Genomic DNA, 25,093 nt, shown 5'->3' on the forward strand with positions numbered 1-25,093 from the left:
ACACACACACACACCTCCCTTAGCCGGTCACTGTCATCGCCCTAGCAACCGCTGTGGTTACCGCGGTAACCCCGCGAAACGGCGAGTCCCTTTCTTCACCCCCCCCTCCCCAAGCTACGCGGGACAGAACCACGCCCACAGCCAATCAGTGAAGAGCCCACGGTGTCCCTGTCTCCTAGCCGACGAGCAGCAAATTCGCTGGATTTTACCCCAATCCATGTTTTTCTTCTTTCGTTTTTTTTTTTTTTTTTGTCATCTTGCTAGTTTTTTTTCCCCCGACCCGAATGAACAGATGCAGTTTAGGATGACGGACTCGACCTCATGCCAGGGAAGATGCCCTCAGAGGGCCCTGGGCATTGGTGCCAACCAGCGAGGAGTTTTGGGAGCAAATTTTATGTTTGAGTGCCAATTGTAATATATATATATATACACATACAGCTTCAGTTGTGGGCCTTGCCCCTGGTTCCCTACACCACACTGTAACCAACTCTGTGCACATAGATGGTGTGTGAGCACACACACACACACAGGTCCTCACATCTGTGCTTTATCAGGTTTGATTTGCCAACTCACCTTGTTTTGTGTTGTCTGCCTTTGTGTCTCTGCCTTTTGGAAACCCAGAGGAGCCCTAAGCCAGACCCAGACCCTCCCCCTCCCTCCCCCAGACCCCACCTCCGGGAGACTAAGTGCCTTTACCTCCCGACTGACCCAGACCCCCTCCTCACCTCTCGCCCCTCTCCCTTCCTAACCCTCCAAGGGGAAGGGGCTTGTAGCGTGAACCCCCCCATCTTGGCACCACCGACCAGGGTGGTTGCTCGCTTTCACACCTCCCTTCCCTGCGACTGGGTCTGCGCCTGGCTCCTCCGCCCAACACATGGGTGTACCTGTGGGTGCTGTGCCAAGGACAGTAGGATTGTTGCTGCTGTGTGCTGCTTCTTCGCTGAGAACCACCAGGGGGGGCTCCTCTCCTCACTCAACAGGGTTTAGCAGGACAGGGTTTGGTGACCGCGAAATGCTGCTTCTCTTTATGTAGCTTAGACCGAACTAGACCAGACCGGACTAGACCAGAACCTTAGATGTACCAAGAGCTCCTCTTAGTGAAGTTCATACTCTCATTTTCATTAGGGCCATTTTGGTTCTGAATCACGCAGCAGTTTGTGCAGTGCCATAGCTTCTTATCAATGGCCATGGTCTTGACTACTCTAGACAACACTAGAACAGACCCGACTAGACCAGATCGGACTGGACCGGACCAGACTTGACGTGACATGCATGTTCGTCCCAGCTTTAACAGTTTCATGTTTACAGTGTGTGAGGACCTATCAGTCATATGAAGTGGTTCCTGTGTGAAGTGGAGAGTGAAATCACAGCCTTCTACTTCCTCCTTTATTTCAGCCAATCGGCACTCGGATCCTTGGTAAAGGACAAGCTTATTTGCTCTTTTGATTTGCTGCCATCCCCGCCCGTCATTCTCTGCCTCTACCTGGGTCCGCCCACTGCTGCTGTCTGCATGTGTCCCAGTGACTGGTGGTCTTTAGTCATGCAGTACTGTACTGTTGATTGACAGACTGGGTCCTGCTCTGGTTTGCTGTGTTATCAATCTCTTTTTCTCTCTCGCTCTACTCTATCTCTCTCCCTCTCTCCCTCCCTCTGTCGCTCCCTCTCTCTCTCTCACATTCTCATCACCCTCTGTCTCTACCTCGCTCCCTCTCGTACGCCCCCCCTGCCTCGTGCTGTCTGGCAGGGCTGTTTGTCTGTGTCTCGGTGTAGGACTCAGAGGACTAGGCCCGGGTCACAGCACTCACTACTATACTCCAGCTGGGCACTGAGACTTCAGTTAAGCCCGCTGTCTTCTAACTTTGACCCTCCTCAGCACCTGTAGTCCCTTTCAGAGGAGTTCCAATCAATCTTTTTTTTGTTTAGTTTTTTATCAGCGGGATGGACAAATGGATGGAGGGAGGGATGTATAGGTGAAGGGGGGAATGGGGTGGGGGTGGAGGAACGGGGTGGGGCGGGGGAGACTGGATGGGTTTTTATTCAGTCATTCAGCTTTGAACATTCACTTCTGATGAGCGTCTGTCTGACGGGGGCAATGCATGTTAAAACCCTGTTTTAATTTGTACATTGGAGTTTGATTATGGGGAAATTTGATATAAAATAAACTGGAATGCACAACGTTTTGCAAACGTGGTTTCGTTTTTTGAGCGAGATGACACACTACTGAATCGAAATGAGAAGATGAATTCAAGAATGATGCACAGATATTTATCGAGTTTATTTTATTGTAAAAGTCATGTAAATGTATATAATGGTACAAAATACTCAAATACAGTTGGTAAGAAATTAAATCCATGCATAATAGACATACATAACGTTCACATTCTAAACTTTACTACAGAAAAAATACTGAAAATGTATAAGACCAGCCATGCTAGAGTAAAACCCCATGTTTCTGAATAGAGTGGCTGAGCTGTCTGTAAGTGGTCGGGGTGGCAGGTACATTTAGTCAGGAAACCGAAAAGACCACCTGCTTGTGTTCATTTGCTGTTTCCATGGTGATGACGACGAGGCGGGTGGGAGGAGCCTGTCAGTGTTTGGGGCCGGTGGGCGGCTGTGACCGGCTGACGCGGCAGCAGGTTGCCATGACTACCGCCTCCTCAACCCCCGTGGCACGGTGGACCAGACAGGTGTTGCCCCTGGCGACGGGACCCCGGGCCGCAGAGCCGAGAGAGGAGGCACTGCAGTCGGTCAGAGTCCAGCCAGGGGGACAGGACAGCGCCACCTAGGGGCGAGGAGAAGGAGTGGTTTAGCTCAGTGGTTAGAGCATCTGACTGCAGATCAAGAGATGTGAGGTTCAAATCTCCACCACACACACACTCTCTTACCATTCTGTCCAACACACACACACTCTTACCATTCTGTCCAACACACACACACTCTTACCATTCTGTCCAACACACACACACTCTCTTACCATTCTGTCCAACACACACACACACACACACTCTCTTACCATTCTGTCCAACACACACACACTCTCTTACCATTCTGTCTCTGTCCAACACACACACACACTCTCTTACCATTCTGTCTCTGTCCAACACACACACACACACACACTCTCTTACCATTCTGTCCAACACACACACACTCTCTTACCATTCTGTCTCTGTCCAACACACACACACACTCTCTTACCATTCTGTCTCTGTCCAACACACACACACACACTCTCTTACAATTCTGTCTGTCCAACACAAACTAATCATGCTCTACCTCCTCGTTATCTCTGACGGCTTCATGCTCCAGCACGCGGCATTCCAGGAAGGGGGCGTGGCAGCAGACAGCGTCTGATGTCACCCGCTCCGTTGTCACGCAACGTTTCCGGTCACCATGGCGAGGGCGAGAGTCGGACGTGACCTCTGCAGCGGAGAGAGAGCTGCAGCCTGGGGAGAGAGACGAAACAGCTGTTCAACATGTTACGCACACACACACACAATACACACCCACACAATACAGACACACACACAGATTTTTTTTTCTATCCTAGTGGGGCCTGACCGTTCCCTCCACACACACACACTCCCACACACACGGTGTGAGGTAGGGCAGAGCTAGGGCGGCAGGATCGTACCAGTCAGGTGGTGATGGGAGCTGACACACTCTGCGTCCTGCCCGGGATGGGGGCTGGCGTGGACCTGGCACTTCAGGCCGTCCAGCACACAGCAGCGAGCGATGGCGTGCGCCCCTTTGCCCCCGTTATGGGCCACGCACTCCCTGTACCCTCCCTGCTCCTAGACACACACACACACACAGGTGTACTTTAATCCTCTTCCGAGGTGCAAAAACTAATCTTGGGCAAACCTTTCAAAAGAGAAAAAGGTTGTGTTTGTGACGTCGGTCACCATGGTTACTCACTGAGATGGTCTCTCCCATGCGACCCCCTTCCGGAGCATAGCTGGTGCAGCCCATCATCTCCTCGCCGTGACGACAGCGAGCCGCCGCCCTGTCGCCGGTACTGACCCCTGACCTCTCCGACCACACCGACCGACACAGCAGCACCTCCTCTGCACACACACACACATCATATTCTTTTCAACTGCAAAAGAGTGTCTGTGTGTGTGTGTGTGCCCATGTGTCTGACCTGCGTTTTTGTCTGTCTCAGAGGTAGAGAGCGCCGCCACCAGGTTGGGGGTGGTGAGGCGGAGGGGCTCTGGCAGGGAGAAAGGGTTGATGGCGCTGGGGACGGCATGAGCCAGCATCCTCTGGAGGATCTCCACAGACGAGGCGTTGGGATGGGAGGACAGCATCACTGCTGCTACGCCTGCACACACACCACCCACACCACCCTTATCTCATGATAGCAGCCTGTCTCGTGTGTGTGTGTGTGTGTGTGTGTGAGCAACGCCTCATACTCGAATTACTGAAACCCGTGCTACTTTTATAGCTGTTCTTTGTTATTGTCAACATGTGTTATGTAACTAATACACATCTCTGATATCTTTCGACAGTGTGTCTTCAAGCATGAGTTATACTTGGATTACTGTAGTCTGCGTGCTTGTGTGTGCGCTCGTGTGTGTGTGTGCGCTCGCTTGTGTGTGTTGTGTGTGTGTACCAGCGACGTGAGCTGCGGCTGCGGAGGTTCCGGAGCGAGAGGTGAAGCAGGTGGCGCAGTCACTGCTGGCGCTGACGACGTCATCGCCAGGAGCAAAGAGGTCGACGCAGCGGCCCGCGTTGGTGCCCCCGGCGCCCAGGGCCATGGGCTGGTCCTCAGAGTTCACAGCGCCGACGGTGATCACCTGCAGGGGCCAGACGCCAGACTTGAGCTGGGCGACGTGGGATTCGATCGGGAACAAGAGTTGAAGGAAACATTGGGTTTGAAACGGATGGCGTAACGCACTGTGTGTAACAGAGTTAAAAATTGCACTTTGTTCATTTCTAATTCCAATTTGTATTTGTGAATTTTATCTCACTTAGGTATTGTAGTCACTATTATTTTTAGAGATGCAAAGAGAGAAAGAAAATAAGGAGGCAATTTGTTGTTTCATTGTCTTCTGCAGGAGCAAATCAATTGGAAAACCCACTCATAAGTTGTGCCTCTTCATGCCCTGAACACATCCGTTACATTTGCACATGATTAACGTGGGGAGTCAGATGGCTGAGCGGTGAGGGAATCGGGCTAGTAATCAGATGGTTGCCAGTTCGATTCCCAGCCGTGCCAAATGACGTTGTGTCCTTGGGCAAGGCACTTCACTGTACTTACTGTAAGTCGCTCTGGATAAGAACGTCTGCTAAATGACTAAATGTAAATGTAATGTAACGTGTGTGTGTGTGCTCTACGTCTGGCTCCGAGGCTGGTGAGTAAAGGCAGGCGTCGTCTCGGAAGTTTCCGGCGGCGGCGACGAGCACGGCCCCGTCGGCCCCTGCCCGCCTGCACGCCGTGTTCAACGAGCGGCTGAGCCCGCCAACGAAAGGCAGTAACATCACCACGGACCCCACCGGACGGGCCAACAGGACCGCACGGACGTACTCCATCCCTGAGAGAAGGCAGGGGAGATTTACATTTAGTCATTTAGCAGACGCTCTTATCCAGAGCGACTTACAGTAAGTACAGGGACATTCCCCCCCGAGGCAAGTAGGGTGAAATGCCTTGCCCAAGGACACGTCATTTTTCACGGCCGGGAATCGAACCGGCAACCTTCTGATTAATAGCCGGATTCCCTAACCGCTCAGCCATCTGACCCTGAGATATGAGCAGCAGGATAAGAGAGAGGTAGAGGAGAGACGGGTGAGGGGAGGAGGGGTACCTGCCAGAGCGCCCGACACCGTGCCTTTGCCCTGGCAGTTGAGGACTCTCACCAGGTTCACGGCGGCGCCGCGCGCCACGCCGGAGTCCCGCCCACTCACCACGCCGGCCGTGTGCGTGCCGTGACTGTCACACTGGCTAGCCTGGCGGAGAGACAAGGTCGGCAGAGAGATAAGGAGCTGACGTCTAGACAAAGTAACAAGCTGTGTATGACTAAGTGTCCGTGTGTGTGGTGTGAATGTCTGTAGCCTATCCTGATTTTCGATGTACCCAAACGGTACATCTGTGTGCATTAAGGTGTGTGTGTGTGTCACCTGTCTGTGGACTCGGACTCCGTCCTCCTCGGGGATGTTGGAGAAGTCTGTGATGAGGATACGGTTTTCTATCTCCCTGTGAGAGCTCTGCACGCTACTGTCCAACAGGTACACCTCTGCCATGCCTCCATCATCTAGAAAGAGACGGAGAGCAAGAGGGAAGGATATGTCAACAGAAGTCTTTGAAATACTCAAGCCGTGTGTGTGTTTTAATGTGAGCATGTGCATGTGTGTGACTCACTGACTGGGTTGTATTTCCCAGAGTCATTAGCCTCAGTGGAAGGCTGTGTTAACCTCTGCAGGTTCCAGGGGATGCTCTGAGCGAAGATGAACGAGTCCTCCTCTACGTAGTCAACATGGGGTAGCTTCACCGCCTGACACACACACACGCGCACACACACACACAGACACACAGACAGGGCTCAAGGTCAAGATCCACAGGACTGGACCGACATCCTGAGCCAGCGGTAAGGCTGCAGAGTTTAGGGATTACCAGGTGTAGGACGTCGCTGCTCATCTTGACCAGGAAGCCGTGGAAGGCTCCAGAGAAGGTGTGGAGGATCTCTAGAAGATACCCTCTCCTGACTGCCTTGGCCTGCAGCCTCCGGATGGTCCTCTGGACATGGGTCTGGTGGGTCCCACCCTGGAGAACCACCAGGTACTGGCCAGGGATTCGCCACGCAGCCTGCAACACTCAACACATCTCTGCCTCAGGCAGCATCTGGGACTGGGGGATTGTGGGTAGTGGGTGTACTTCATGCCAGCTATTATTTTACAACAACTGAAATAATTCCAGGGATGATACTGTAGGAGTCTGCCCTCTCCATCTCTCTCTCTCTATGACCAATCAGTACATCAGCTTCAGTTAAGTACCATAGTGGAAGCTATTAAAACAAGTGCAGACTGCCCAAAATTATAATGCATTTGTTAATATTTGACTTAATGATTTACCTTGTTACATCTGAGGAACTCAGCGGGTGGCAGGGAACCGGACTCGGATTCGGTTCCGTCCTGGCGAATCAGTTCCAGTATCATCGCATCTTCCTCGGAATAATCCTGCACGTTAGCTGTCACTAGGCTGGACGCGCACAAACAGAGCGCGACAGCCAACCGTTGTAAAAGATGCTTCATTCTAGCACAGACTGTATGGCTTAGCAAGAAAAGTGTCCTGAATTACAAAAAATTGATCAGATATGGATGCGGGTTATGGGCATCACTGATGGGAGTTTCTATTGGGGTTGTGGCCGTTAGTCGCACCTTCTCCAAAGACACCTTGTGGACTTGGTGGGATAAGAGCTCCGAACCATTAATAGTCTTGAAATTAAAAAAAAACTGTCAATTTGGAAAGTTACCACTCGAGGCGGGGACTCGGCTGGCTGGCATTGGGCTCTCGCCACCTTTTGTATCGAATGATTACTCTCCTCTGAAAACACCTTCAATTGCCGTCGTGCAGGAGTCAGATTACAGCTTTGAGGGGGGGTTCTCCAAAGCTTTATTTTGTAGAGACGTGTAATGCCTTTTTATGTATCAAGACATACCCATCACGCGAATAATTTACTCATCAGAATCAGAATTAGGTTATTCGCCATGTAAGTTCATTTTTGCATCTTAACAAATACACAGATAAATTAACTGTAAAGTTTTGGTTGTAGGTTATTGTAGATTATATCGTCCTGAAAAATCTATTGAATTGATGTAGTTGCCCGACCTTGTGTTTGGAACAGAACGTTTCTACACTGCAGTCGTTAGATTTACTAAGAATGAAACGTTAACTCAAGTCAACCAAATCTGATCGAACAGCGCCACCTAAAGCTGTTATCTCGACATAGCAGGTTTGACTGAACACCGTCCGCAAGGTAACTCATTCCGTCTAAAACAGTGGCAGAAAGATATACAGACAAGACTTTTATTGGGTAGAACAGAATATACAGGAGGTGATGAAAATAGCAGAAGGAAAAATGTATTGATATTAAATCACATTGAAGCACTCATAAAGATGTTTTGACTCTTGGGGTCAGGGGTCAGGTCAGATGCAGTGTGGGACAGCTGTGGGAAGACAGGAGGACTCTGGTGTCTGCTGTACAGTGATTGGCCAGAAGCATCGTTTGGGAGGGGTCACCTGTTTTCTCTGCATGGATGGTAACCAATGGCTCTGCAGCAGGACTGGAGAGGAGGAGAGGTAAGGAGAGGAGCACAAACAGCAAGGAACTCATTCTTTTCTTTACTATAGATGGTCAAATTAAAACTCCCTCCTTCATCTTCTCCTTATGGGCCCATCTGTCCTTATCTGCTCCTACAATCCTTTCTCTGCCTGTTTCCACTGCCCCATCCCATAATAATCAATAATACAGCAATCCCATCAGTAGTCAGTAGTGTGTGTGTGTGTGTGTTATTTCAGCCCTCATCTCTCTCTCTCACACACACACACACACACAGCTTGCTGGATAGTGTCTGTATCTCTGCTGTCTGTCTCCAGGGTGAGACACTGCAGGACACACAGGCAGACCTCAGTGAGGGATTAAAGTCTGGGCGATCACTCACCACCAATGGGCTGTATGTGTGAGGGTGTGTGTGTGTGTACCTGGGGTGTTTCGCATCCATGCCCACATTCATAGAATCTTGTGCCGTCTTCTCATCCTGGCTCTGATGGATCAGTATTATCTGTGACACACACACACCACCTATTTATTAAGAATCTTCTCCAGTTGTTCTGCTAAGATATAGAACTCTGTATAGGCGGTTTCAAACTGATTCTACCTACCCGCACACACACACACACAAACCACATATTTATTAAGAATCTTTTCCAGTTCTGCTAAGATATGGAACTGTGTATAGGTGGTTTCAAACGTATTCTACCCCCCCCCCCACACACACACACACACTCACACACACACCTTAGGGTAGCACTGGCAGAGGCTCCAGGCCGTCCCAAGGGTCACCATGACGACTCCCAGAGTGCACAGCGTGGCGTAGACGTGCGGGCGCTCCTGAGTCATGATGAAGAGGCCCACCGCCGCCACACACAGACCCACCACGATCAGCCCGTAGCGGTAAGGCTTCCCCTCAACCATGGCTGGACTGACACTTCCTGGGCCCCAATCCGTTAGGATTAAAGGAAGCTAGCTGTCGATTGCCCTTTCCTTGATCCACGTGTACCTGCTAAATGTTGATATCCGAGCCGTCTGTGTGGTGCGAGTGTGTGGTGTGTGGCAGATAGACTGTGGCTCTGTGGCCGAGTCTCTGGAGGTGAGGGAGGAGGGGGTTCCAGTCTGTTGGGTATTACAGCCTACAGGAAGAGCAGCAAGTGTGTGTTTGGTTCGCACAGGTCACCTTGCCGTCGGCAGGACTGACCATTGCATGCCTTTAAAATGGTTTCAAGTAATTAAATAGTACTCCCTTAAGATATTTGTATTAGTATTTTTGTCTGTGTCGACTAGACTTGACATTTTGGGTTAAAAAATGTCTTAATGCTGACTTTTACCCTATTATTTTTCCTCAAATGATATGAAAAGTGATTATTTTTGTAACACAAATAAGCTTTAAGTGCACTTTGCACTTTCACCAGAATGTGGCTTTCAAAGATCCCAGAAAATCATGTCAAACACATTTTGCATCGCATGTTTATTTTTGACTGTTTGGTACATTTAAAGCCTGAGACTTATTCATGTAGAAATGTGAACTGAAACTCCACCCACTTGTACACAAACTCACGTTTCCTGTGACATCACAGAACACAACTGAACATTCTTCCAAATGGTGGCCACAATCTTGCTGGCCGAAAAAAATACTGAAATGTTGTCTGTTCGTTCTCTGCTTTCAACAAGGCACTATAGAGCATGTCAACACAAGCGGTCATCATTCCATCAGACAGACGAACCCATGGATACATGTGGACGGGCAAGCAGAAGAGAGGGGTTTCTAAAAGATCAGGGGACAGAATTCTGACTGACATTCCTGGAGGGACAAGGCCGGTTTTGTGTGAGGGTCTCAGTCAAGGTTACAGTCGTGTTTCCTGCCGTTCCACTCTGGAAAGGTCCAGCTCTAGTCTTGAGTTTTCACTTTGCTGTCTTAACCCTCGTGCTGCCTTCGGGTCACATGACCCAAAGGTTCATAACGAACCATTGTTGTGTTTACCCAATTTTACCCAATACAAAAACAAATAAAAATTATTTTCTTTTAACCATTCCAATGTGGGGGGTCTGAGACAGCCCGACAGTTAAAAGAAAATGCTTCACTTTGTTTTTGTATGAGGTAAATTTGTCGCAATACGACGGTGGGTCACAATGACTGATGGGTCAGAATGACCCGAAGATAACACAAGGGTTAAGGCACAGATCTCATCACAGTCGTGTTAACTTTGTTGGACTAGCTTTGGTGTGGGGTTTCCCCCTCTGTGAGTCATCACCCACAACATGAAGGCACAGATGGACGGAAACATTGTTTTTGCTGTCGTCGCTTCCCTGTGTCACGGGCTCGGTCCCCCCGTCTGGGGTGAAAGGTCATTGCTGGAGGGCGTGGCCCTGGTTCTTCATGACGGTGTCGTAGGAGGGGGGCGGCTCCATGTCCCAGGGAGGGGGGGTGGAGGACATGGGGGACTCCGGGGGGGGCCTCGGGATCTCCGGGTCCTCGGACATTTCCCTGCGGACTCGGTCCAACCTCCTGCCAAGAGAGGGGAGGTAAGCGAGCCAGAAGGAACAAACAGAAGAAGAAGGGGGTCCGATGGCTGAGCGGTTAGGGAATCGGGCTATTAATCAGAAGGTTGCCGGTTCGAGCGAAATGTGTGTGTGCCGGTTCGTGCCAAATGACGTTGTGTCCTTGGGAAAAGCACTTCACCCTACTTGCCTCGGGGGGAATGTCCCTGTACTTACTGTAAGTCGCTCTGGATAAGAGCATCTGCTAAATGACTCAATGTAAATGTAAGAAGAAACAGAAATAGAAAAGCATTAGGGGAGGCAAGTTCGTCCTCTAGACTAGTTATACACATCTGTCACAAGGAGTAAGACGCATGATCTGTCTGCGGGCTACAGGTTAAACCGAGGTCGGGATTCGCTGAGGACTACGAGCCAGAGATGTCTGAGCTTTCTCTGGTTACTGTCAGCAGGAGGAATATACTCATGCTAATGGACACTGTTTTCCTGGCTGCTGTGTCGCAGGGACACTGAACACTGAGCAGGCTTGTTTAAACTCCCTGACAGCCATGGATAAGGGTGGAGGGCTCTCTCCAGCACACTGTGTGCGTGTGTGTGTATGTGTGTGTGTGTGATTATTGGGAGTGGTAGATGCTCTTTGTTTACCCCAATATCGCTATTCTGAATCTGTCTCTTTGTCTTCAAACTGAAGACAACTTGAGTGACTAAGGCCTTACCTTGTCTCTGACCCAAACACTGACCTCCTGTGTGTGGGTGGGTGTAAATATTTGTCTTTGAGTGTGTGTGTGTGTGTGTGTGTGTGTGTGTGTGTGTGTGTGTGTGTGTGTGAGTGAGTGTATACCTCTGTATGGCCAGAGCCTGTTGCTGACTGAAGCGTGTGCCCGTCCGAGGGTGCAACAGGAAGTGACCCGGGACGGCCACCACTTTCTTCATAGAAACACACAGTCCTATCATCACCATGGCCAACCCTCCGAATCCCAGGTAAATACCCAGCAGATGCACTGGCTCTAAACGGATGCAAAAGTGTGTCACCACCCCCACGACAAACAGCACCAAGCCCAGGGTCAACAGCGTGCCCTGGGCGGAGGGCATCCTTCAGTACCCCTCCTTTCCCAGGGCTCCTCTCACCAACGGTTCCTTTGGGAACACCAGCCGGCCTCTGCTATCATGACAGTTTGCCTAAAGGAGAGAGAGACCGACGTGTTGGTTTTTGAGTTTTTATCAAAAACACAGCTATTTCCTGCCAGTGAAACTGTGCGTGTGTGTGTGTTTTGAGCGTGTGTGCGTGCGTTGGCGCAAATCCTTACCCTCGCTGTAGACTGTTTAGGCTACAACAAGCCAGAGACTGAAAGATGAAGAAGAATATTCGCTTATCCAAGTCGAACGTTTTAGCTTGTCGTTTTCATCGGATTTTACATCCTTTCCGACGCTTCTGTCCAATGTGGTGTGCATGTCCCATTATTTGAGCCGAAGGAAGGTTTCTCAATTCAAGCAGTTGGGTTGACCGCGCCCGTTGCCTAAAGTAGCCTACATAAAATCCACTGCTTATCATTCGTTTGCTTTCCTCAGTTCCCTGCTGAAGTTAACTTGTCCAAATCGATGTATAACAGCTACTGAAAAACGGTATGTATTCGTGGGCTCGGCACGCACTCGGGGTATGCTGCTCACTGCGGATTGCATGCGGTCAGAGGAAGTCAGTTTAGAAAACGTTTTTTTTGGTGACGAATAGTGTTGCCAGATGTTAGGTAGGCTACTTCAAATGTTGCCCTTTACAATGTGCGATCAATAATGCTCAACAGACCTCTCAAGTGTACGATAATTCTGTCATTTCACAAATACGATGTTTTACTTTTCTGAATTTCCTGGCTGCGGATTCAGGATCAGTTTACTTTTTCAACACATGCGACTGGGGATGGTGAAACCTGATCCCAGATCTGCATTTTGGGGCATCTTCTAATCAAAGGACTGTCACATCTTTTCAACCAATCATTGTGCGGCTTGATGCCTGCCCTCACGAGAGACCGCAATTGTTTTGTTTGGCTTATATTGTTCTCTTGAGATTGACAAACAATACACAGGCAATTCATTATTTGTGATAATTACTCAAATGGTATCTCTTCGCTTGGCTGTGTAGGATTATTGTCTTGACAATATTATCAGGTTTAGCCTTCAGAGGACAATCGTTTAGAAATGTTGGTAGCCTAACGAGTGAGGAGACTGCGGAGTAACAGGATACCAGCAGCGAAACTAGTAGAGCGTTGTCGATAACTATATAAATGTTTGGATGTGTATCAAATCAAATCAAATTTATTTGTATAGCCCTTTTTACACGCAAGCATGTCACAGAGGGCTTCACATACGCCCATAGAACTGCCCCTCAACCAACCTAAACCCTCAAGGAAGACAAGGAAAAACTCCCCCCCCCCCAAAAAAAATATATATATATATATATATATATATGTGTAGTTATCTGTGGCAAGAGAAGTTTGAACTTGAACTGAATATGTTTGTTAACAAAATTATTCATAGCATCCGTAGAGCTTTGGCTTCTGCATAGGCTATTGCATTACCAGTCCCTGGACGCGGCCAAGAAGACTTATCAAATCCGTTAAGATATTAGTTTATTTCTTACTTAGTTTTCATATTCTTGGAATGTTTTATCGTGGAAATATTTTGAAAGCCAAAACTTGTATTAGCCATATTTTATGTGGATGACGGATCTGAACCCCCTCATATCAGTTTATTTAAACTTGATGATTGATTTAAAAATAGAAGGCGTTCAAGGTTGTTGGTTCCAAGCGCGAGAGTGAAAGGAGTGGGGGAAGACACGGCCTGCCTGGCTCTCGAGTCCTCTTCAAGAGCACAAACAATTATAACAATGCCCTTATAGGTATGAAACATAGCATCATCATCTCTCCTTTATTAATTGAAAACATGACAGAACAGAACATGGAAAATCATCCAATCAAAGGTGTTTGTGAACCATGCATAGCCTATAGAGCTGGGGTTAGAGGTGGAAAGATGCTCCTTAACAGGAACTCACACACACACACACTCAAATCAACAAACACATTGAGTTAGCTGTGTGTGTCTGTGTGTACGTGATGGCAAAAAGATGAGGTGAAGGAGTACTTGTGTGTGACCGTTTGAGAATCTAAAGGTCAACTCAGACCAACTCAAAGGTCAGTTTCAGTTCAAGAGGCCCATATTCAAACCCATGGTGTCAAAACGGCAGCATCCCTCCTACAGTCTCATAGGTGGAGAGGAACTGTTGAGCGGGGTGGGGGGTAGGGGGGGGTTGTCACAAAAAGTGTCACACCTCAAAACTGATCTCTCGCGATCGCCCGAACAGTGGTTCGGATGCTAGGTGAGAGTCTGAGTAGGCTCGTCGCAGGTGTGTGGAGCTGCAGGTGGTCTTGATGGCCACCTCATATGGAGGGGGAGGCCCCAGCCAGGGAGGGGGGTGAGGGGCTGGGCTAAAACAACCTGGGTCCACGGGGGGGCGGTCAAAGTCCCCGCAGTAGGGCCCGTGCCTCTGACACTCCAGGGTCCTGAACACACACACAAACACACTAAGTTAATGCCAGAATCGCTCATGCCTGCGTTGAACAGCTGTTGCTGAAATAGTTGTAGTTATAGTTGTGGATTAAACCCTGGTGAGGAGAAATAATCATGTGTTTGTTGCCACTGGGAGGGGAGGAACAGGAGGCTAGACAGTCATGCGTGGGGAAGGCAATTGTGGTTAATGGACGCTAGGTGGCAGTATAGCAGCTTTGTCACTATGGAAGCAAATCAGTGACATGTTTTGAATTTTAAAAGGCAGTGAATACTTAATATTGAAATTTAAACAACACCGAATTCTCATATGAATATATTTCCATGTAAAATAAAATTCAGGTTTCTCAAATTAGAGCCTAAAAAATTAAATCTTAAAAATGTCAAGCCCCAAAAAATCGACTCTATCAAATTCGAGCCGAAAAAAAAATATCTTTAAAAAATCCGATTGCAACATCCGGAATTTTTTCACCTAGAATTTTTTTGCCTAGATTTTTTTTGGCTTGAGTTTTTTAAGATCGAGATTTAATTTTTTTGTTTTGAATTTGAGCCACCTGAATTTTATTTTACATTGAAATATATTCATATGAGAATTCTGTGTTGTTTAAATTTCAATATTAAGTATTCAATGCCTTTTAACATTCAAAACATTATGTCACTGATTTGCTTCCATACATTTAGCCTAGTTTCGGAAAACAACAGGAACACAGGTTGGATAAGAACATATTGTTATTTCACATAAAACATCAGGGCTTTTGTTCTGATTCAATGTACATGCTGTTTTATTCAAAATATTTTTTCTTTTAATTCAGGCAGTGAATGCCTCCGTGACCCACCTTTGCACGTATGCCGACTGGGATTCCGGAAGGCTGTGTCCCGGGGACGTGAAAAGAACGTGACTGCTGTGGACAGAGTCGTTATTGAAGTGTGGAAACTCTCCGTTGTATTCGCCGGTGTAGTTCACGGAGCTTTTACGGTTCATGGCCCAGAATAACCCCAGTATGAGCATCAACGCACCCATAATCACGCAGCAGAGGGAAAAGGCTTGCATACGGCTCTGGGACGAGGTCAGGAAGGCCGTGGAGCCCCCGGTGACGATGAGGAACACCCCAATGAGGATTGTTCCATGGTGAAGAGAAGGCATCGCGCTAAGGGGTCGGGAGCGTTGTTTTTTCTACAAGTCCCGGTGTGCGCGCACTGCCCTTGTCACTTCCATTGGCCAGAGTGCGTTTTCTAAGTGCGAGACTATAAGAGGTGCAAGGCTACCGAGGTCAGTCTTGAACAGTAGTTTATTCTAATCGCATTGTCCTCGCTCAAACAAAGTAAAACAAAATAAAGATAAGGAATGCAACTTGAATTTCACAGTTTATTCTCCATGACTGGACAGTAAGAAAAAAAGCAGGTACAAACGGCGCATATATGTCATTTAGACGAAAAATTGAAGTTGTTCAATTGAAAAGTAGATAGATTATTTCCAGTCGTCCTCTAGATATCTTTCAGCGCAAGGGGCTGCTGTATGTTTGTCAACAGGACACGAGAGATGAACGAGAGAACTGCCCACCCCATTAAGGAATCCTATCTGGCGCCACACCCTCCGTCTGTGTCTAACAGTAGACTACTCCAATATATCTCCCCCTCTCTCTTCCTGTGCGCTCTCTTGTTTGTGTTTAATTATTGATATTTACAGTGCGGGAGCAATGAAAAGTGTTGTTGGTCATCGCCAGCAAAGCTTATCGCAGATATACCTGATTTGACCTTTATGGTAGTTAAGACACATTTATAAAAAACAAATGTTTCTACTGATAAATTGTATTCGTTTTTTTTTTTACAATCATTTTACAACTGCAGCTCAATTATATTTTCAGATTCAATTAGGTTCTCCAATACTGGAGACCTTAACTGCAAAAAATTGAGACAAAAATGTGCCAATACTTTTTTTATGATCCTTTTTTATAGTTATTTTATGATATTATCGACAAACTAGTTTAAAATGGATAATTCTGGGTGTTAATATCTGATGTCCGACTGCCCATTACTTAACTGTTGCATGCTAATGAAGACATGAGGAGAGGTTCAATGGTGTGACGGCAACGCTGCTATCGGATTGGATACAGTTCTGAAACGCAACAACTGGAGTATCTCTATTTCCTTGTTAGCAACCAATCAGCGGAAGCTATGGGTGGGCCTAACTCCACCTAGCAATGCTTACCTATCGGTGTTAAGCAGAGAAATGTCATGTTTTGGAGCTGCGGCTCTCATCGGTTTTATCTGCACACCTGTATGTGTGTGATCGCAAGGAGTATACCAGTGATATTAGATTAGATGAATCTCAAGAGTTCGAACTGATAGGCTATACGATCCGTGAAAAGCGTGCTTCATAGTCAGAAGGACAACCATGGATCCACTACTGTATCTGGGTGGCTTGGTGGTTATGTTTTTACTGTGGATCAAAGTTAAAGGTTTAGATTATGTGATCATTCATCAAAGATGGATCTTCGTGTGCTTGTTCCTTTTACCTCTATCCGTCATATTTGATATGTATTATTATGTACGCGCGTGGCTCATATTCAAGATGTGCTCCGCACCAAAACAGCACAACCAGCGTGTTCGGGACATTCAGAGACAGGTGAGACATGTACTGCAGTCTAAATATCACCCTCCTATCGTTATTTATCTAATCGGGTCCACGTGTGTATGCCAGCGAAAGCAGCTATACGCGAGTTTGTGTGAGGGAGTGAGAGGCCACAGCCAGGGGTGAGGAAGGTCGGTGTAATCCGTCTCTTCCAAAAGGGATTTAGACAAGAACGAGGGATTTGGATAAGGAAACGACTAGCCAGGCACGGGGTTCAGTGCACAGGTCTGGGGTGTGGGACAGAGACGATGCTTAGTTAGGGAAAGTCCAAACCGAAAAGAGGACATTGTACATACTGTTCTTTCATGCACCAAGCCGGCCAAAATACCATTATTCATTATTTATTAACTTTAAGAGGAAGGAAAATGTCTAGTGCATATCCAAGTGTAAATCTACAGGAGCAGACGGGTTCAAATGTTCCATATTCTGTCCTCGCTATGTTGTGGATGCGCTATAAAAAAAGATAGTTTGCTTGACCTATTAATATGGACAAAAATATTCCTTATGGATGCCCTGAAAATGGCTGGTTTGTTTCCACAATTGATAGCGCCTGACTGCCTCAGACACCAGTATTTTTTTCCGTGGCCTGCTGTATAACTCCAGCCCTGAAAAGTAGAATTTCAACAGATTTTTTTTGCAGTAAGACACACCAATAATACATCATAGCCCCTACTGTCCAGTAAATGACTATTAAAAAATAACTTTCTTCCATTGATTCACTCACCCACCAAACTGTTGTTCCTCAGTGCTGTGTTCTGATTGGTCCTTGTGTGTGTTCTGATTGGTCCTTGTGTGTGTTCTGATTGGTCCTTGTGTGTGTTCCAGGTGCGAGAGTGGAAGAAGGAGGGGGGGAAGTCCCACATGTGTACCGGTCGTCCTGGTTGGCTCACGGTGTCTCTCAGAGTGGGCAAGTACAAGAAGACCCACAAGAACATCATGATCAACATGATGGACATTCTGGAGGTGGACACACAGCGTCAGGTAGGAGAACCAGTCTGCACCAGTTTAAACCAGTCTGCACCAGTTTAAACCAGTCTGAATCACCAGCCTTCTCGGTTCTCCATAGAGAAACTAAATGTGGATTTCACTATTCGTAAACATGGACTTCCCAACTCACAGGTGGTGCGTGTGGAACCTCTGGCCAACATGGGTCAGGTGACCGCTCTCTTGACTTCCATTGGCTGGACGCTGCCTGTTCTGCCAGAGCTTGATGACCTCACAGTGGGTATGTTCCGCATATCATTAACCTAATGCACATAAGATTCACCCTCTCCGCCACTCTTAGTTCAGTCCTGCTGGGGAGAGTTAGAGATGGCGTAGGGTAGGTCTATTGTTGGTTGTCAGGCTATGGCACTGATGGGCCCATCAATCTGTGGAGGAATATCCTGTTTGGAGTGTCACCGTCTGGTCTTATTGAGTTAGAAGATGGATGTTTCAGTTCTGTGGATGAATCTGGGAGGAAATAGCCTGAGAGCTGGGAGCACTCCTGGGTCAGGTTTCATAATGGGGCTCCAATGGGATCAGCAGCTTAATGTTTAGCATCAGTACACTGGGCTGGACATTCATCTGACACTCCACAAACACAGGGCTCAGAAACAGCTCTGTTTGTTTTCAGAGCCACGCTCCTCTCTCACCTGATATTGAAGATCCCCAGTCTTCCTTAAAGCACTGCAACGCAGTTACATATATACAACCCACACCTGTAAGGTTTCCTGTTTGCTGACAAGTCTCTCTCTCTCTCTCTCTCTCTCTCTCTCTCTCTCTCTCTCTCTCTCTCTCTCTAACTCTCTCTCTTCTTCAGGTGGATTGGTGATGGGTACAGGTATAGAGTCTTCCTCTCATATCTATGGATTGTTCCAGCACATCTGTGTGGCCTTCGAACTGGTTCTGGCAGATGGCAGTTTGGTCCGCTGCACTGAGGTAACATAATTCACTGCATTTCTGTGCTTGTGTGGATTTATTCCACTAGCTAAGGGGCTGACAGACACACACACAATAAGTCAGTGTGTACTACTCCATTATTATAAGTATGACCCCCTTTGCCACTTTGGGTACTTAGGTAATATTTTTATAATCCAAAAATTGACAAGAAAGATTTTCTGAATCTTGGAAAGGTTCCAATGTTGTTTCCGCTAATTACCGCTGTATGGGCATGTTCTCCAGGATGAGAACTCTGATCTGTTCCACGCTGTTCCGTGGTCCTGTGGGACTCTGGGTTTCCTGGTCGCCGCGGAGATAAAGATCGTTCCGGCGCGGGCCTGGGTGAAGCTGCAGTACGAACCCGTGCGCGGCCTGGAGAACATCTGCAGGCGGTTCTCCGAGGCCTCGCAGAACAAGGAGAACACGTTTGTAGAAGGACTGCAGTACTCTGTCGACACTGCGGTCATCATGACAGGAACCATGACTGACCACGCGGAGGCTGACAAGGTGAAAAGCGTGGGTGGGTGTGTGTGGGTGTGTGTGTGGGTGTGTGTGGGTGTGTGTGGGTGTGGGTGTGTGTGTGGGTGTGTGTGGGTGTGTGTGGGTGTGTGGGTGTGTGTGGGTGTGTGGGTGTGTGTGTGGGTGTGTGTGTGTGTGTGGGTGTGTGTGGGTGTGTAACACCTTAACATTAATATGCCTTTAAACGTTTTTCATATGCATGTGTGCCTGGATGACAAACAGCCCTTGGTTGTGTCTCTAGATAAACCGGATCGGGCTGCACTTTAAGCCGTGGTTCTTCAAGCACGTACAGGGTTTCCTGTCTGAAGGGCGCACCGCCGTAGAGTACATCCCTCTACGACAGTATTACCACCGACACACACGCAGCATCTTCTGGGAAATACAGGTACACACACACACACACACACACCTCTCCCCGGACCATTTCCTTCTGAATGCATTAGTCAACACCACATGCATGCACAGTGGGCCAGCCTGCCCTCTTCCTGTGCATTAGAGAGATGATGACCCTTTTATCCTGCCTGGCTCAGCTTGTCATCAGTCCCCCTTTCACGGCACAAACATCTTTCTGCATTAGCTTCCCTAATGCACACACACACACACCGACACCCACACACACGCACACACACTACCATTAGCCATTAGTGAGTCATGTGTGGTTTGGTGATTATTGTGTTTCCATAACATGAAATGGCGTTGTGAATTATATAGTGAATGGTTTTTGACAGACTCTGGAGGGGGGAGGGGGGAGGGATCCAAGACAGCATCCTAGTCTGACGTTTGTGTGTTCTCTCTCCAGGATATCATCCCGTTCGGTAACAACCCAGTGTTCCGCTGGCTGTTTGGGTGGATGGTTCCTCCTAAGATCTCCCTGTTGAAGCTGACCCAGGGAGAGACCATCCGCCGTCTGTACGAGCAGAACCACGTGGTGCAGGACATGCTGGTTCCCATGAAGCACATGGAAGCCGCCATCACGCGCTTCCACCAGGACATCAACGTAAGACGCCACGCCACACCGAGACTCCAGACACACACGAGCCTGGCCTTCTCTGACCTTAGGTTGGTTTGTCCCGTCGCAGGTGTACCCTCTGTGGCTGTGTCCGTTTGTACTCCCCCCCGGTCGGGGGATGGTACATCCCAAAGGCCAGGAGGAGGAGCTGTATGTGGACATCGGAGCCTATGGAGAGCCCAAGGTCAAGCACTTTCAGGCCAGAGCCTCCACGAGACAGCTGGAGCAGTTTGTCCGTGAAGTACACGGGTGAGTCATAATACACGCGCGCGCACATAATACACACTAGGGGTGGGGGAATTTTTTGTTTTTATGATGTATTTAAAAATAAAATTTAAAAAGTCTCGGAAAAATCGTGAATCCAAGACCCCAATCGTGACCCCAAGAATCGATTCAAATGGAATCGTGAGGTACCAAAAGATTCCCATCCCTAATACACACACATAATACACACGCACACACACATTTAATACACACACCACCTAAACGATGTCTATGTTTTCTCCTCTGCCTCCTCCCTTAGTTTCCAGATGCTGTACGCGGATGTGTACATGGACCGCCAGGAATTCTGGGAGATGTTTGACGGGACGCTGTACCACCGCCTGAGGGAGGAGCTAGGGTGTAAGAAGGCGTTCCCCGAGGTCTACGACAAGATCTGCAAGTCGGCACGACACTGACCCCTACATTTACCCTCCCTCCCCCCCCCCAACCATAAATCTTACATGAACCCTTCGCCTTACCTAAAGGCAGTGGTTTGTCTCACAGCTGGTGTGCGTACCCATGGTTACCACATATCTAGTCTGTAAAATAACAATAAAACCGAGCTCCTCAGCAGTTAACCGTTCTCCTCTGCGCACCTGATCCAGCTAGAACACATTTTGTAGCATTTCACAAACCAGAGTATTTTTGATAGGTGCACCTATGGCCCAGTGGATTTGTTCAACTTCCCAGCAGCATGTGGCTGACAGGTTGCACCCAGCAGGGGCACACGGCTTCTCTCCTAGCTCCACATAGAATCCCTAACTTCTCTCAAGCACCAGCTTCCATGGTTCTGCAGCACCTGACGTTTTTTTCTTTTCTTCTGTCCTTGATTCTACCCTTCATGGCAAATTGATGAAAGTACAGTTTCTTGATTACTGTTGTAATATCATCACAGTGGATTATGCGATCATGGAATCCTTATATCCTTTTCTTTGTTTTAAAGATTCTGTTCTGTGCGTAAGAGACTTCAGACAAACATCACTTAGATGGCAACGGTTGTGTCCTCTTACTCTACCTAAACCTCAATCTCCAAAGTGCCATGTGTTTTGAAGTATGTCTCACCCCACTTTTAAGCCTTTACCTAAGAAAAACAAAGCCCAATTGAGTAGAAGGAGTATATTTTCATGAATGGTTGAGAAGTCAGAGTCTGGAGGTGTGTTCTTGTCAGGGTAAAGGACCACTCAAAGGGCCACCCCTGTTAAATACTTTCTGTGTTCATGACTTTGTTGGTGTGTGTATAAATAAAGCTGAATCTTAAAATTACACGACATTAAATGTTTTTTTTATTTATTATCTTGTTGAGAAACTAAACTTTGAAACTGGCAGCGGTTGTCAATTTGTATATCTCATTTTGTGGGCGTGGTCAGGCCGATGACATCAGAGCTTTCCTTAACGATGGACCAATTGGCATCAAGGAACTCTGCCTCTCCACCGGAAGGTTTATTGCCCGTAGCCTCTCCCTGAAACAGAGACAAACACACACACAGAGCATGAGTGCCTTGCCTGTTGGTATTCCTCCTTAATTAGTGTACTGTACACTTGTCTCTCACTGTGTGTGCTTGTCTCTCCAGAGATTTGCGAGATATCTCTGCGTTCGGGAGCTGAATGAGGTTGTGTGTCCGTTGGCAGACTTGCTCTGACCCTTTTCTGCGATGTCATACCGACCGGGGCCAACTGAGTTCTGGGGAGGGTGAAGGAAGGGAAAGATAGGAAAAATTCCTGTTATACTCTTGTGTATAACAGAGTGTGTGGGTCCGGGGGCCATCCTGTTTGATAATCTGAATAGGGTTGAGTGGAGAATCTGACTTACACACTTACACAGTTTCCATTCTGCAGCCTTTCCGACATCTTGCTGAGCCGCTGGGTGGAGGAGGAGACACGGGCAGAGCTACGGCTCGGGCGGGCCAGAGCAGTCTCGTACTCACATGGCCCCGGAAATGTCTGAAAGATCGAGGGGACAGATGGAAGTCTCATACTGGGTACGAATATCGGTGGAGGGCGGGGGGGGGGGTTAGAGTCTTCAGGAGGTGGGTGCTGGTGGAGGATAACTCACGGGGGGACGGGGGGGAGTAGGGGGTTAGAGTCTTCAGGAGGTGGGTGCTGGTGGAGGGTAACTCACGGCGGGACGGTGATACTGAGACAGAGTGCTGTGGTAGACTGTTCGCTAAAACTCTCCGGGCTGTAATCCCCTGGAGTGACGGCCGCGCACTTCTACAGGAGTAGAAGAAGAACGCAAGATCACCACGGTAACAATAAACAGTGGCGGAAGACGTGTCAGTGTTTGTGTACGTGTGCTTGTGTGTGTGTGTGTTACCGGGGCAGCAAAGTATCCAGACACGATGGGTTCGTCTCTTGGTCCGGTGAACAGGTCGTAAGGTCCTCTCTTGCTGGTTCTCTTGTTTAGGAGGATGTCTGTGCTGCTCTTCAGAGTGTACGTACAGGGGCAAGGCCCACACGTCTACACACACAGAAGGATTAACAGTTCCCGCCCTCTCCAGTGCACACTTAGCTTGCAGTCTCGTAGCCTAGCACCTACCTTAGGGTCCTCAGGGAAGCGTTTCAGCCCTGAGCTGAGCTCCATGTCCACGCTCCCAGACTGTGTTCTCTTCTCCTCCAAAGCTGCACATGGCACGCCACCTTTGCCGTAGGAACCCGGGCCTGGAGTCCAGCTCTACACCCGCACACACACACACACACACATTCTGGGTTGTTCCAGGGCATCTGTGAGAGAACATCAGCATTCTCCAGAGTTAGCCAGTGGACAGTGTAGTGTGCGCTGCCCTCTAGTGGTGTGAGGCGGTACCTGCGGCTCTCTGAATCTCTCCTCCCGGCTCTCACACACCCCCCTGACACTTCCCGGTTTCTTCTCCAGCTCCTCCATGAAGTCTGGGATTCTGTAGGTACCAGGACCCACTTTGGTTTTCTAAACAAATACAGCAAGTTATGTGCAGACACATACAGTCTCTTCCTGTCACTTAAAAAAAAAAATCGACTTCACCCAGCAAACGGATAATTCTGATGATGCAATGTGGGTCTTCTGACTCACCAAGAAGTGTTTGTTCTCCCAGGCCTCTCTGTAGAGGATGTGAGGGATCTTAGCCAGCCTAGTGGCCTCTTGGGCCCTCTTCCACCCAGGGCCTTTGGCCTTCTCTGTGGTCGCCCGCACACTGAAGTCTCCTCTGTCAGCATTGTACAGTCCAGGGCCTAGGTTCCTCTCCTGCCATTGACATAGTCTCATCAGGCCTTACACTCAAACTCTTAAGAAAGGCTTCACGTAGGACTTGAACAGGGGTGTGGGTTTCATTATACATGGGTGGAACACACCCACTTTTTGAAAGCTGCAAAGTAGTTTGCCCAACTTTTTATGAAGAAAATTATATTTAATGCCTGCATGTATCCTCAGTCATTATAAAGGTGTACCACCCATATTTGAAAACAAACCTACACCCCTGGGTGTGAATAGCACACACACGCACACACACACACACACACACACACACACACACAAAGAGTGGAGACCTGAGTCATCGTACATAGGCCTGTTAGGATGTAGGTTCAAGAACTGTATCAATAGAGTGTATCAATACCAGTTCACTGGTTCTCCTTTTGCAATACGAGATCTCTGTATAGGTTCCAACTCTCTTGTTGGCTGGATGCACCGCGGAAACATCAAACCTGCCAATGACACAGCCAGTAAACAATCTGGACCTTCAAACCCCAGCAGCAGTTTGCTGCAGTTTAAATACATTTATGTGAAGAGATTTTATGATTCAAGTTCCAATATAGGTAATAATAAAAAATCTTAAAATAGAACTGGAACGACTAGATTGAGATTGGCCTGTTTATTGGTGCACTCAGACTCCGGAAGGTGATAGTTGTAGTTGTACCTCACTCTGGATCAATCTTTCTCACCTTGCTGACTGCGTTCCAAACGGAGCTCCTTTAAACTTTTTTTCCGCCATCTTTCCGATGCCTCTTCTCTGGGAAAAGACATTTGATCCTTTGCGTTGCCAGCACAGATGTAGCTATGGTAACAGTGACGTCTAAAACCATAATGTATTAATGATGCACATCTCCTAGCAACGAGGCTCCGTGCGCCTGCATGGGGGGCATCGGTGTTGGACCGAGTCAGGAGAAACTTCATTGAGGCAAACAGGTTATAGGTCTTCCAAATGTGTGTGGGGGGGAGTTTTCAAAATGCAACATGTATTTTCTTCCTAAAGTAAATAACCTATTCAAACATTATTTATACAATTATTTAGAGACAGCTTAATTAACTGTATTCACTTGAAGCAAAGCAACGCTCGAGCGTGCCCCGCCCCTTTCACATCCCAATACGGACAGGATCTTTGATGCTCTTCTTTCACTAAACTCTGCTTGTGACAGACACATCCTAACAGCCAGTCAGCGCCCAACTTCAACTCC

The 25,093-nt window shown here is 48.0% G+C and overlaps 6 protein-coding genes and 1 long non-coding RNA gene across 8 annotated transcripts; 2 read left to right on the forward strand and 5 right to left on the reverse strand.

Annotated features, from left to right (window-relative positions):
* Positions 1–2,511: 2,511 nt before the first annotated feature.
* Positions 2,512–7,451, reverse strand: pcsk9 (proprotein convertase subtilisin/kexin type 9). The gene is made up of 12 exons (XM_062450224.1): positions 7,072–7,451; positions 6,614–6,805; positions 6,362–6,494; positions 6,121–6,254; positions 5,808–5,949; positions 5,341–5,537; positions 4,616–4,799; positions 4,145–4,324; positions 3,919–4,067; positions 3,635–3,794; positions 3,277–3,446; positions 2,512–2,782 (listed from the first exon to the last, which is right to left on the reverse strand). The coding sequence occupies exons 1-12, from the start codon at positions 7,249–7,251 to the stop codon at positions 2,588–2,590; spliced, it is 2,016 nt and encodes a 671-aa protein (XP_062306208.1). The 5' UTR covers positions 7,252–7,451; the 3' UTR covers positions 2,512–2,587.
* A 690-nt stretch (positions 7,452–8,141) lies between these two features.
* On the reverse strand, positions 8,142–9,194 carry bsnd (barttin CLCNK type accessory subunit beta). Its single transcript, XM_062450304.1, has 3 exons — positions 9,018–9,194; positions 8,702–8,781; positions 8,142–8,283 (listed from the first exon to the last, which is right to left on the reverse strand). The coding sequence occupies exons 1-3, from the start codon at positions 9,192–9,194 to the stop codon at positions 8,142–8,144; spliced, it is 399 nt and encodes a 132-aa protein (XP_062306288.1).
* Positions 9,195–9,735: 541 nt separating this feature from the next.
* si:dkeyp-51f12.3 (uncharacterized protein LOC107988041 homolog) lies at positions 9,736–12,218 on the reverse strand. Its single transcript, XM_062450300.1, has 4 exons — positions 12,080–12,218; positions 11,614–11,951; positions 10,442–10,782; positions 9,736–10,186 (listed from the first exon to the last, which is right to left on the reverse strand). The coding sequence occupies exons 2-3, from the start codon at positions 11,862–11,864 to the stop codon at positions 10,623–10,625; spliced, it is 411 nt and encodes a 136-aa protein (XP_062306284.1). The 5' UTR covers positions 11,865–11,951; positions 12,080–12,218; the 3' UTR covers positions 9,736–10,186; positions 10,442–10,622.
* LOC134010962 (uncharacterized) lies at positions 11,798–15,684 on the forward strand. 2 transcript variants are annotated; one of them, XR_009928357.1, is made up of 2 exons: positions 11,798–12,026; positions 15,140–15,684. It is a non-coding gene; the product is annotated as an uncharacterized LOC134010962 (long non-coding RNA). The 2 variants fall into 2 exon arrangements; XR_009928358.1 differs by lacking the exon at positions 11,798–12,026 and adding an exon at positions 12,277–12,395.
* si:dkeyp-51f12.2 (uncharacterized protein LOC100151460 homolog) lies at positions 13,671–15,471 on the reverse strand. Its single transcript, XM_062450293.1, has 2 exons — positions 15,164–15,471; positions 13,671–14,323 (listed from the first exon to the last, which is right to left on the reverse strand). Exons 1-2 carry the CDS (start codon positions 15,469–15,471, stop codon positions 14,086–14,088), a joined length of 546 nt encoding a protein of 181 aa, XP_062306277.1. The 3' UTR covers positions 13,671–14,085.
* Positions 15,685–16,513: 829 nt separating the features above from the next.
* Positions 16,514–21,931, forward strand: dhcr24 (24-dehydrocholesterol reductase). Its single transcript, XM_062450235.1, has 9 exons — positions 16,514–16,953; positions 17,785–17,940; positions 18,079–18,184; positions 18,761–18,879; positions 19,123–19,386; positions 19,640–19,783; positions 20,198–20,395; positions 20,478–20,656; positions 20,931–21,931. Exons 1-9 carry the CDS (start codon positions 16,723–16,725, stop codon positions 21,082–21,084), a joined length of 1,551 nt encoding a protein of 516 aa, XP_062306219.1. The 5' UTR covers positions 16,514–16,722; the 3' UTR covers positions 21,085–21,931.
* A 50-nt stretch (positions 21,932–21,981) lies between these two features.
* Positions 21,982–24,807, reverse strand: LOC134010922 (ciliary microtubule-associated protein 2-like). The gene is made up of 10 exons (XM_062450252.1): positions 24,581–24,807; positions 24,256–24,343; positions 23,715–23,885; positions 23,472–23,591; positions 23,205–23,339; positions 22,983–23,126; positions 22,788–22,879; positions 22,487–22,609; positions 22,219–22,349; positions 21,982–22,128 (listed from the first exon to the last, which is right to left on the reverse strand). Exons 1-10 carry the CDS (start codon positions 24,628–24,630, stop codon positions 22,109–22,111), a joined length of 1,074 nt encoding a protein of 357 aa, XP_062306236.1. The 5' UTR covers positions 24,631–24,807; the 3' UTR covers positions 21,982–22,108.
* Between the last annotated feature and the right edge of the window lie 286 nt (positions 24,808–25,093).

The sequence above is a fragment of the Osmerus eperlanus genome, chromosome 24 (genome assembly GCF_963692335.1).
Source record: "Osmerus eperlanus chromosome 24, fOsmEpe2.1, whole genome shotgun sequence".
NCBI lineage: Eukaryota > Metazoa > Chordata > Actinopteri > Osmeriformes > Osmeridae > Osmerus > Osmerus eperlanus.

Coding starts and splice junctions, on each gene's coding strand:
- pcsk9 (XM_062450224.1), bottom strand. CDS start 7,251: ATGAAGCATCTTTTACAACGGTTGGCTGTCGCGCTCTGTTTGTGCGCG. Junction 6,255..6,361: donor TGGGAAATACAACCCAGTCA/GTGAGTCACACA, acceptor GTCTCTTTCTAG/ATGATGGAGGCATGGCAGAG. Junction 3,795..3,918: donor GCATGGGAGAGACCATCTCA/GTGAGTAACCAT, acceptor GTGTGTGTCTAG/GAGCAGGGAGGGTACAGGGA.
- bsnd (XM_062450304.1), bottom strand. CDS start 9,194: ATGGTTGAGGGGAAGCCTTACCGCTACGGGCTGATCGTGGTGGGTCTG. Junction 8,782..9,017: donor TCTGCCAGTGCTACCCTAAG/GTGTGTGTGTGA, acceptor TGTGTGTCACAG/ATAATACTGATCCATCAGAG. Junction 8,284..8,701: donor ATGGATGCGAAACACCCCAG/GTACACACACAC, acceptor CCTCCTCTCCAG/TCCTGCTGCAGAGCCATTGG.
- si:dkeyp-51f12.3 (XM_062450300.1), bottom strand. CDS start 11,864: ATGCCCTCCGCCCAGGGCACGCTGTTGACCCTGGGCTTGGTGCTGTTT. Junction 10,783..11,613: donor CAGGCTCTGGCCATACAGAG/GTATACACTCAC, acceptor CTCTCTTGGCAG/GAGGTTGGACCGAGTCCGCA.
- si:dkeyp-51f12.2 (XM_062450293.1), bottom strand. CDS start 15,471: ATGCCTTCTCTTCACCATGGAACAATCCTCATTGGGGTGTTCCTCATC. Junction 14,324..15,163: donor CAGTCGGCATACGTGCAAAG/GTGGGTCACGGA, acceptor GTGTGTGTTCAG/GACCCTGGAGTGTCAGAGGC.
- dhcr24 (XM_062450235.1), top strand. CDS start 16,723: ATGGATCCACTACTGTATCTGGGTGGCTTGGTGGTTATGTTTTTACTG. Junction 16,954..17,784: donor TTCGGGACATTCAGAGACAG/GTGAGACATGTA, acceptor TGTGTGTTCCAG/GTGCGAGAGTGGAAGAAGGA. Junction 19,387..19,639: donor ACCACGCGGAGGCTGACAAG/GTGAAAAGCGTG, acceptor TTGTGTCTCTAG/ATAAACCGGATCGGGCTGCA.
- LOC134010922 (XM_062450252.1), bottom strand. CDS start 24,630: ATGGCGGAAAAAAAGTTTAAAGGAGCTCCGTTTGGAACGCAGTCAGCA. Junction 23,127..23,204: donor GCTTCCCTGAGGACCCTAAG/GTAGGTGCTAGG, acceptor CTGTGTGTGTAG/ACGTGTGGGCCTTGCCCCTG. Junction 22,350..22,486: donor GGCTGCAGAATGGAAACTGT/GTAAGTGTGTAA, acceptor CACCCTCCCCAG/AACTCAGTTGGCCCCGGTCG.